The sequence below is a fragment of the Camelus bactrianus genome, chromosome 2 (genome assembly GCF_048773025.1).
Source record: "Camelus bactrianus isolate YW-2024 breed Bactrian camel chromosome 2, ASM4877302v1, whole genome shotgun sequence".
In the NCBI taxonomy this organism is placed as follows: Eukaryota; Metazoa; Chordata; class Mammalia; order Artiodactyla; family Camelidae; genus Camelus; species Camelus bactrianus.
In genome coordinates, this window is record NC_133540.1 from 72,677,281 (window position 1) to 72,689,732 (window position 12,452).

General features: G+C 30.9%; 1 protein-coding gene across 9 annotated transcripts in view; it reads right to left on the minus strand.

Annotated features, from left to right (window-relative positions):
* Positions 1-12,452, minus strand: part of CCSER1 (coiled-coil serine rich protein 1) — a 1,108,361-nt gene that overhangs the window by 473,872 nt on the left and 622,037 nt on the right. Inside the window, exon 10 of one of the 9 annotated variants that reach the window (XM_074343913.1) lies at positions 11,252-11,612. The exons of the other annotated variants lie outside the window; for them this stretch is intronic. Within the exon in view, the coding sequence (XP_074200014.1) occupies positions 11,553-11,612 (60 nt within the window). The 3' untranslated portion in view covers positions 11,252-11,552. Of the gene's footprint in view, positions 1-11,251; positions 11,613-12,452 lie in introns of those variants that run through there. 9 annotated transcript variants of the gene reach the window in all.

Below are 12,452 nucleotides of genomic sequence, written 5' to 3' on the forward strand. Positions count from 1 at the left end.
CCATAAAAGATAATAAAATAATGCCATTTGTAGCAACATGGATGGACCTAGACATCGTTATTCTAAGTGAAGTAAGCCAGAAAGAGAAAGAAAAATACTATTTGTGGAATCTAGAAGAAAAAATAGAACACTATGAGCTCATTCATAAAACAGAAATAAGACTTGCAGACACAGTAAACAATCTTATGGTTATTGGAGAAAGGGAGCAGGAATAAATTTGGCAGTTTGAGATTTACAAATGCTAGCCACTATATATAAAAATAGACAAAGTTTCTTCTGCATAGCACAGGGGACTATGTTCAATATCTTGTAATAATTTTTATAAAAAATATGAAAATGAATATATGTATATATATGTATGACTGGGACATTGTGCTGTACACCAGAAATTGACACACTATAATTGACTGCACTGCAATAAAAAATAAATAATTTTAAAAAAAATCCCACATTTTAATTGAAACCAGAGAAAAGAAAGACATAATAGTGGGTATTGGTTCTGTGTCAGTTTTTCATGGTTTTTCCACTTCTGGGCATATGATTGGTTGGTTCTCCCTGCCCCTTTGGAGTTCATTAGCTGGCCATATAATGTACTGTATTTTGACCAATGAAACGTGAGCAGAAGTGTTATGTGACATCTCTGAGTGGAAACAGAAGACCGATAGGCAATTAGAGATTTACTCTTTCCCTCCTCAGAGGCTGCAACATAATAGATGAAGATTGTTCTATCAACCTGAGTCTTACAGTAAGGGTGGAGAGTTGCTTGTTGGCCAGAAATAGACACAAGCAATAAACAAATAAAAGATGTTGAAATCACTAAAATTTGGAATTGTTTCTGCAGCATAACCATGGATTCAGTTTATTCTGTTCTATTTGGGGAACCATATAGTGCAGTGATTAAGGGTGTGAATTCTGGAATAAGGACTGTTTGGATTCATATTCCAACTCTGTCACTACTCATAAATCATTTGGGAATTTTATGTCACCTTGCTGTGTCTTAATATCCTTCTCTATAAAATGAGAATAGTACAATCTATCTTGTTTTTGTTTAAGATTACATGAGTCAACACATAAAGCACTTAAAATATTGCTTGGCACATACTAGCACCTAATAAATATTAGCCATTATTCTCTCCACTTGGAAGTACAGTACCTTTCATTTGCTCATTTTTATAATACTAGTATGATTACTTATAATTATAATTGTAAAAATCAAAAGCAAAAAGTAACCTTAATAGAATTTTATTTTATATTTTTAAGTAGGTATATCATCTATTTTTAAGCAGCATATGGCAAAATGATATATGTGCTATTTTCCTGTTAAGCATAATATTTGATTTATAAAACTACCTTTTCTAATTATGATAAATAAAAGTGAGTGCAATGAGAATAATGACACCAATAGTTTACTGTCATCATTTGGAAAGCATTTCTTTTTTCTCTGGTATTAGTACACCAAAATTTTCCAGCAGGGGTAGCACAAGTAGACTCAGTATGAGAAACAAAGTATAGTGGAGTGAGATTTCAACGACCAGTACACCTGTGATGTTGGAGACAGTTTTGTCCGCTTCAGCTTTTCAATTATTGGTATGGTTTTCTACCATATTTGTTACACTGATAATCAGTGTTAAAAGGAGTTTGCTGATGTCCAGCCCTTGGGAGTCTAGACACCTGTTCAACTTAAGAGAATATAAAATATGAATCATGATTCTCTTTAATATCCTGTCTTTTGGTCCATGAGTGTTCATATATAAATTCTGAATTAGAATAATGATCCTATTTTGCTCTGAAAAAAAATAAAACAAATCTGAATACTTTAAGCTCTGATAAACTTTCTGTTGTGACTTTGCATAAATAGGTAAACTTTTTGAATCAATTTTCAGACAAATTACTTAACTAAATCAGGACAGTAAGGAGACTAACTTAAATTACATCTAAGACCCACTCCTCTCCAAAATCTTTAAAAAATGATTGAGAAATCTTACATAATGTGTTCCTCATTTAAAAGAGTTAATACCTAAGTTGGGGTGATAAAAACAAGTAGCATATACAAAACAATCATAGATAAATTTAAGTATTCTGTGATTCACATAAGAAAACTATAGAGAGCTATGTTTTATTTTAAAGTACAGTCTCTGAAAAAAGAATACAAATAATAAAAGGAGTTAGTTTTTTTTGAAAAGATAAATAAAATTGATAAGCCTTTTTAGCCAGGCTCATCAAGAAAAAAAGAGGATCGAAATAAACAAAATAAGAAATCAAAAGGGAAAAACTAAAACTAACACAACAGAGATACAAACATAAGAGAATACTATGAGCAGTTATTATATGCCAACAAATTGGACAGCCTGGAAGAAATGGATAAATTTCTAGAAACATACAATCTTCCAACAATGAATCAGGAAGAAATGGGTAATCTGAACAAATCACTAGTAGTGAAATTAAACTAGTAATAAAAAAACTCCCAACAAACAGAAGTCCAAGACTTAACAGCTTCACAAGGGAATTCTACCAAACATATAAAAAAAGCTAATGCTTATCCTCAAATTATTCCAAAAAGTTGAAGAGAAGGGAACACTCTTAAATTCATTCCATGGGATCATTATTCTGACACCAAACTGATCCCAAAAACAGTATCAATGTAACAACAACAACAAAAAAATTACAGGCCAGTATCTCTGATGAATATAAATGCAAAAATCCTAAACAAAATGTTAGCAAACTGAATTAAGCAATATATAAAAATGATCATACACTATAATCAAGTAGGATTTACTCTAGGCATGCAAGGATGGTTCAATATCCACAAACATCAATGTGAATCACAAAATTAAAAAAGGATAAAAATCATAGGATCATTGCAACAGATGCAGAAAAAGCATTTGATAAAATTAAATATCCATTCATGATTAAAAAAAAAACTCAAAGTGGGTGAAAAGGCAACATATTTCAACATAATCAAGGACAAATATGGCAAACCCACAGCTAACATCACTGAAAAGTGAAAAGGTGAAAGCTTTTTCTCTAATATCAGCAACAAAAGGATGCCCATTCTCAACACTTCCATTTAACATAGTATTGAAGTCCCAGCCATAACGATCAGACAAGAAATAAAAGCCATCCAAATTAGAAGGGAAAAAGTAAACCTGTCACTAACTGCAGGTGACACTGTATCTAGAAAACCCTAACATCTCAAACAAAAAAGTATTAGAACTAACAAATGAACACAGTAAAGTTGAAGGATACAAGATTAACACTACAGAAATCTGTTGCTTTCCTATACACTAAGAATGAACTATCAAACAGAAAAAGCAAGAAAATAATCCCATTTAAAATTGCATCAAAAATAATAAAATACCTAGGAATAAACTTAACCAAGGAAGTGAAAGACCTATACCCTGAAAACTATAAGCCACTGATGAAGGATATTGAAGATAATGTAATGAAATGACAATATATCCCATATTCATGGATTGGAAGAATTAATAGTATTAAAATGATCATACTACACAAAGCAACCTACCGATTTACTGCAATCCCTATCAATATACTTATGACATTTTTCACATAACTAGAATAATCCTAAAATTTATATGAATCACAGATGACCTTGGATTACCACAGGAATCTCGAGGAAAAAGAACAAATCTGGACGTATCTTACTGCCAGATTTCATACTATATTGCAGATCAATAGTAATCAAAACAGTATAGTATTGGCACAAAAATAGACACATATATCAATGGAAAAGAATAGAGAGCCTCAAAATAAACCCATACACTTATGGTCAATTAATCCACAACAAAAGAGGCAACAATATACAATGGAGAATGGTGCTAGGAAAATTGGACAGCTATATGTGAAATAATGAAATTAGAACATTCCCTCACATCATATACAAAATAAACTGAAAATGGATTAAAGACCTAACTGTAAGACCAGAAACTATAAAACTTCTAGAACTCATAAGCAGAACATTCTTTGTTATAAATCATTGCAATATTTTTATTGATCTGTCTCTTAAGGCAAAGGAAACAAAAGCAAAACTAGATGGGTCTTAATTAAAATTAAAAGCTTTTGTACAGCAAAGGAAACCATAGATAAAATAAAAGACAATCTACTGAATGGGAGAAAATATTTGCAAATGATGCAACCGATACAGGGTTAATATCCAAAATACACAAACTCATATAACTCAATACCAAAAAAAAAAAAAAAAAAAAACCAACAAAAACACCCCAAAAAAAGCCCACTAAATAACCCAAATACAAATAGGCAGAAGATCTAAACATTTTTTCAAAGACTTACAGATGACCAACAGGCACATAAAATGATGTTCAACATCACTATCATTATAGATGTGAAAATCAGATCCACAATGACCTGTCACCTCACATCTGTCATAATGGCTATCATTACAAAGATCACAAATACAAATGTTGGTGAGGTTGTAGAGAAAAGGGAACCCTAGAACACTGTTGGTAGGAATCTAAGTTGGGGCAGCCACTATGGAGGTTCTTCAAGAAACTAAACATAGAACGACCATATGACCCAGCAATTTCATTCCTGGGTATACATTAGAAGAAAATGAAAACACTATTCAAAATGATGCATGCACCTCAATGTTCACAGCAGTATTATTTACAATAGCCAAGATATGGAAGCATCTTAAATGTCCATCAATATATGATGATAAGGGATATGTGATACATATATACACAATGGAATACTACTCAGCCATAAAAAATAATGGAATTTTTGTCATCTGCCACAACATAGATGGACCTTAAGGGTGCATGCTTAGTGAAATAATTCAGACAAAGAAACACAAATACTGTATGATATCACTTATATGTGGACTCTAAAAATATAAAGCCAATCAGTGAATATAAAGAAGAAACAGACTCACAGAACAAACTAGTGGTTACCAGTGGGGAGAGGGCAGGAGAGAGGGGCAAGATAAGGGTAGAAAAGTAAAAGTTATAAAATATTGTATATAAAATAAGTTATAAGGATATATTGTACAGGACAGAGAATATAGCCAATATTTGATAGTAATTTTAAGTAGAGTTTAACCTATAAGTGCAATGAATCACTATGTTGTACACTTGAAACTAAGATAACACTGTGAATCAACTATACTTCAATTAAAATAATGATAATAATAAAGTTCAAGCTCTTGATATTAAGGGTCTATGTTTAAATGTAGTCTAGTAATTTTCTAGTAGTGTAATTTTTGGCAAATTTCTTAACTTCTCTGTTTCAGTTTTCTTCCTTGCAAAATGGTATCATGTAACAGTAGCTACCTCACAGGCTCCTGTGAACAGTATTTAAAACACGAAAAACCTTTAAAACAGCACTGGACATATAGCAAGTATCAAAAATGTTACTCATTATTGATCCACTGCAAATCATTGCAGTATGATTTAAGATAAGATGGAGTTTGATTATGCCTGGAGAATCCCAGGAATATGAAACTTGGTTTCCTCTTCATATGAACAAGTTAAGAGTTAAGAAACAGCTCTATAAACAGGTTAGGGGACTGATGTGAGTAAAAGAACCAAGACTTGCTAGAAATAACACAGTCTGTTTGTGGCAGCAGAACAGATAAATCAAATATTGAATTCAGTTTTTCTTACATATTTTCTTTTATGGGAATTTTTCTACTATATTTTTTAACTAAAGTATAGTCAATTTATAATATTGTATTATTGTGTTATTGATATATACCAAGTGGAAATATAAAAGAATAGAGATTTTACATAAACCTACATCGCAAATAGTTTAAGACCAGTCATTTTATATTCAATAAAATATGTAATGAGGTATGTAATACAACTGAAAGAAGAAAACAAAGAATTTACTCTATTCCAATTTGTCAAATGGATTATTGTTGCAATAGGAGTAATTTTGTACAAATAGCAAATGGAAAAAATAAAACAAATTTTATAAATTTAAGTAAATAGCTCTTCTCTTATGCAGTATATTATAGCATATAGAAAAACTTACCAGAAAAACTTTAAGAAATTTTACTTTTCCCCAACTAAATCATGAAATTCTTGACTTTCAAAAATTGTAATTCCAGAAAGCTTGCCTTAAGTGAAAAAGAAAATGAAACAAAAAGATAATCTTCAGGAAAGCAATCTCCTAACTTGCCTCAAACTGTGTTTTGAAACACAGAAGAGAAACCAAAAACAACTGCAATTTTGGTCAGATACACTTTTTCTATAAGGCATTTTCTTTACAATTAAAGAGAAATGAACAATCCAGCACATTGGGTTTATCATTTTATTCCAATAGAATATCACTTTCTGAATGAACTGTTGAAATCAAATAGGTGGGGGGGGGGGGGTGTTAAAGCAACTGACTCTTCTCCAGGTGAGGAAAAAGAAGAGAGGTAACCTCCTCTAACCTTGTCAACATGAAAACTGTATCACTAGGAAAATAAGCTAATAATAGTTGCTGGAAGGAGAGTCCTTACCAATGGAAACTTCAATAATATATCCCTGGTTAAGGACAGATTTGAGTAAATGAACTTGGAATCTATGGATTTATAAACATGGCTCCCTGAAAAATGTCACATTGTTGGGATATAAAATGTAGATATTTCATGAATAAAAGGTTACCGTGTGAGGTAACCCCGCAAAATCTCACTTGGGGACGTGACTTATTACTCTGAATCAGAGAGTGGATGTTCAATGTGGGATGAAAAAGCTTGGAGAGCTGCCCTCAACCTGGCGGCTCTCTCCCCTCCTTCACCTGAGCTTGATCGCCAGTAACTTTTAATGATTAGTATAACCTTAATATTGGGTAAGATCTATGATTTGTGTGAGTCTTATTTGATAATCTTGATCTTTTGTGTTACACCTCACCAGGACTGAATATTTTTTCTCATTAAAAACCAGCAATATATAATATGTACAGTTTACCGTACAGGAATCATACCACGATAAAGGTGTTAAAAAGCCCAGAAATATATAAAATCAACAAGGTCCTGCTGTACAGCACAGGAAACTATATTCAATATCTTGCAGCAACAAATAATGAAAAAGAATATATATATGTGTATAAGTGAATCACTATGCTGTACACCACAAGCTAACACAACATTGTAAATCAACTATACTTCAATAAAAACAAAAGCAATACAAAAACCAGAAATAGATTTCCAAGTATATATCACATTCTACTACCAGATGCTGCTCACTTTTTAAAATCAAAGTAATAAAATGTTTTTGGTTTCTATATGTTGTACTGACAAACAAAGCATTAGAAAAACAGTAATACATAGTGTTTATGCATATACAAACTTTTACTTAGGTCGTATTTGCATTACTGAAACAGAAAAGGTAGTTTTCAAGAGGCCAGCCATTGATTTTCAGGATCCTATTCTTAAAATTCATGTGGCTACAACCAAATGGCAATCTGATGACAGATCTCCAAAAAACATAAAACATAACATTGTATAAAAAGTGTACTAGTAATATATATTAAGCCCTAAATCTACATTAACTCAGTAACTTCTTAAAACATATACAAACCATGATGCAGAGAAAATTAAAATCTGTGTAGCATATTTATTGCCAAATGAAGGTATTTATTTTTTCAAGTTTACTATGGTATTCTTAGTGAAGAAAAAGAAAAGGTACACCTAAATCTCTTTCCAGGTCAGAAATCTTGCCAACTTCATGAAGAAGAATCTTCTGTAAAGAGCCTGAGTAGGAAGGGATGAAATTTATTCACTCTCTCTGGTCATTATATTCAAAATTTATTAGTACTTAAACTTTGATAAACAGTCTGGAATCCTTAAGCTAGTGGTTTTTCTTCCTTACAGGAGTGAGGTAACACTTCCTTCACCTTTTTTTATGTTTAAAAAAATTGGAAACTTAAAAATATATATATCTAAAAAATCTTGGGAGGACATATGGCAACGATCCTTTTACTCTTGCTACATTAATTGTTTTTGTCCATCAGAATCCACTTTGCATTCACATTTGTCATTGTTTTTGCCTTTTCTTCCCTAGGAATGCTAATGCTATCGCATCAAATTTCCTCCTCTTTAAAAAAGGAACTTGGTAAGAAGATAATTTAAAATAAGGGTTTCCTTATTTCATACGTATATAATCTGACCATGATGTTTAAAAATTAAAGATGCAACAAATAGCTTTCAGGTAGTCTTAGAAACATTCACCAGAAAATATTTTATTATCATTTGTGCCTCCTGTTCATCAACCTCCTATACGTACAGTCAAAGAGGAGAATAGCAAAGCAGAGAAAAGCTTTCACAAAACAGTTAAGTGAACACCCAATAGATATACTCAGGATGTTTGGTTTGGGGTAAAAAATAAAAGATGCTAACATCTCCTTTTTCCCTCTGTTTTACAGCCTATCCTACTTTTCTCCATTACAGTTAATGATATAAATGGATTATGTAAATTCAGATATCAAAACACATCACTTGGAAGGCATGGAACATTCTAACAGTTCTCAATGCTTATTAATATCAAGAATAACAGTTCTTTTCAATGGAAGATACATATGTGAATCTAAGACTGACACTGGGACTTGTTTCAACTATATAAATCAAATGAAATTGACATATGCTTGAAAATGTACTTGTTAGTTTTTTTAAACATGTCAGCATAACAGTGATTACTATTGCCAAAAAAAAGCGCCAAGATAAAGATTCCTTTTAGAGTGATTATATGTAACAAATTAAGATATGATAGAACTATATTTAGACAGTCCTGTATGAACATATAGGCACAATATACAAAAAATATGAAAAGCATCCTGTTGTTATATTTGGACATTCCTCCCTCTAGCATCAAGTTAAATATGGAAAAGAAAGTATATTTTCTTTTCTAAACAAATATTTAAAACAATATCAAATTTAGGCAATTTTGAAAAATGATACAACTGTTATCAAGGAAAATTTGTGCCAAATAAAAATCATACATACAAAATTGTACATAATATACTTAAGAGTTTTCAGTAAAAAGTCATTTAAAACACAGCTATATGGCATAAATCTAACCAAGAATGATAAGTTGCTTATATTTAAAAATATGATAAATAAGAACATTTAACATGTGTATATTTCAAGGTGCAAAAAATAGATTTTGAAAATGATTTAAAATATAGATAAAATGTGTTAAAATTGTTAAAACATCTAGCAAAACTGTCCATGGTTTTCCTCTAAGCACTTGATACTTGAAAAAATAATTTTCAATATTACAGAACTATTTCCTTAGCTAATGTATTACACATCTTACTTCAGCATTGTCATAGTAAATATGACAATTATGCCTAATCTATAAGGCAGTTTTAACATAAATTCAACCTTTAATATATAATGTATATATAAAATACAAGTATCTATATATTTGTATGTGTAATTCATGTATAATTTATATTGAGTTTTGCAATCATTCAATTTACCAGCATTCTGAAATCAGGATACAAAACAAAATCTTGACTTTTGATCTGAAACGCCTAAGCACAATCTACAGCTTTATCACTTGTTAGGAAAGTTATATGACCTTTGGAAAGTCAGTTTCTTCAAATTCCATTTTCCTTATTTGGAAAATAAATATAATTAAGCTTGTCCATCTCTTATTTTTAGTTAGTGATTGTCAAAGTATTTCAGACAAATATGCAGGCATAATAGTACAGCATAATATTTCCTTTCATCAATATATATTGCTGTTACATTGTTCACAACTGTCAGATACACTTTTATATCTCTTGCTGCTTCTTTAAGAAACAATTAGCAACCTCAGTTTTGTTGTACACTGGAATAAAGTGCAGTATTATAATGGTTCTTAAACATTTTTGTAAACAACAATGTCCCCATTAATCCCTATTTTTAATTCACTTTTAATATAATCAAATACATACATACATTTTAATAAATGGACAAAGTATATAATAAACATTGTTGGAAAAGATACTTCATGGTGAATACATTTCACCATGAAGTAAAGTTATTAATCTATAAACACATTCACTGGTGTATATTCAGCTCAAATTCCATTGAATAAAATAAAAGGGGAAAAAAAAAAGGTTTCCAAGGAAGCAGACTGAAAGGTCTTAATGTTGTTAAAGAGCAATCATAGAATAGTACCTTTTCAGGTTAGGTGCCTTTTTTTTTTTATCTCTATTGACAGTTTCTGCTACATTGCTTTTGAGGGAAAAAAGTACCTTTCTTTATTGACTTAATCTACGTGCTAATGCAATTTTTTTTTCCCTTTGCATCCTACTCAAAATACCTTTAATTGAATTCTTTCTTCTTCAAAATGATATTGCCCATTCAAGCTGATAAAAATCTTTACCAGGAGAGTGCTTTATTTTAGGTAATGGAATTTCTTACATTATCTACATTAAAGGGTTTGAAATATAAAATAAGACAATAAATAGGAAGAGATAAAAACAGAATAAAAGAATAAACACTAGAAAACTGTTAGAGAAACAAAAACATTTTCACATCTTGAATTATAAAAGGATGTTTTAAGGGCAAATTCAACAAGGACACAAACAGTGTTTTCATGTAAATAAATATATTTATAGTTTTATTTTAATATCATGGTTTAAACCCAACACTTGATCATGTGTATTATATGTTATATAATGATTCAAATAATTTAATTAATTTTGTAACGTATTTTTGAATGTTACCAACATTAACGATTATTTCATTGCCTGTTTAAATAATATAGAGAACTCAGTAAAACCTGCTTTCCTCTCCTTAGCTCTATGGCTCTTCTGTTGTCCTGCACCAGAACACTAAGACATTCTCTGGGCTCTGTCATTTATCTTTGCAATAAAGTACAACATTCATGAGTGCTTAGGTGCCACCCAGCCATTTGGTAATTAAGTGAGCTAGTATAGAAAAGGCAATCAACAAGAACACACAGAAATCAGGCAGTCCAGGAGACAATACATTCAACAAACTTCCCTCAATAAGAGATCAACAGCCAATTGACTTTCTTCACTTGTTTAGAGATATAAATAGGTTTTTGACTTTCTGTAGTTAGACTCTTCATGATTTACTTCATTTGAAGACATACTGCTTTCATATTTCGATCTCAACACAAGAGAAAAATAGAGGTAATTTCATTCTTCAATAAGACCTGTCACACTAGGATGGCAGAAACTAGAAGCATTGTTTTCAAACTTACCTAATGTACACAGAATATACAGTGAAGTTAAATGAAGACTATAACCAGAGAAAGACAAATGACACGGATGAGAAGGTTGAACAAAAAATATGTACTGCCAAGTGGAATATTACATTTTAGGATAGCTGCATATGGACATAATTTTTAAATATCTATTTTTGTTTTAAAAATACAAATCAGGAATATGTTAGTTGAATCTTCATCCATATTTTATTCAATTGTGTATAAATGCAAAAGGTGTCAAATATTTGGAATGGAAAAATTTCTGTATTACATACTGAGAAACAGCCAACATATGAAATAATGGAAATTGATTTAATATTTAGCATGTCACAGATTTGTGATACATTTCTTATCAGATAATGATTTAACCTAGGTTGAAATATGTACTGGTTTAAATAAAACTTCAGTGCATGTAGGATTCCACAGGGCCTTGAAAAGAAGAAAACAAAAATAAATGAATGAATGACATCAAATAAAAATGAAATGAAATTTTTACTTAATATGAAGATTTAAAACATTTAAACACAAATTAAAAAAACACAGACCAACATAAATTTGTTTTATTCACGATTTTCTAAGTAAAAATTGCTATTAACACTCACTAAAATACCTGTATTAGTAGTGTTTATAGGCTCCAAACTTCCAATTAAATATTTTACTACCAAATACACGGTAAAAGAGGAAAGATCGATTAGCAAAATTTTATTTCTTTGGTTTTGTAAGTAGAGTAAAATATAATAGTTTTTTACTCAACTCTATGTATTCCTCACTTCCAGAAAAATAAATGATTAATAGGTAAGTCTACCTGGCTCTCCTGATATTTCTGTTAATCATCCTAAACACAAAGCTTCAACAGAATTTTCAATTTGCAGCAATTATTTTTAAATCTGTATACTTCACTGCAGTTTTCTGTGACAGGAGTATTTCACTTGGAAAAATAAAAAAAACTCTGTTGTGCAGATAATGTGTATAAAAGGAAACACAGGATCCAAGAAATACAGAATGTGGCAGCTGCTCCCAAGAAATGCAGAATTCAACTGGAGAGATGTAAACGAACATAGAAAAGATGAGCCCTACTGCAAAACAGTAAGTTCTATGTTAATACATAGGAGAGATTTATACGTCAATGCAGAGAACTGATGTCAATACATAGAACTGACCACTACAAGACACATTATATAGGATCGTTAAGTGCTGAAATTGTTCTAAGAGACAGCATTCCCATTTTGGGTAAACAAAACAAGGTTATGGGATTGGAGCTAGGCCTAA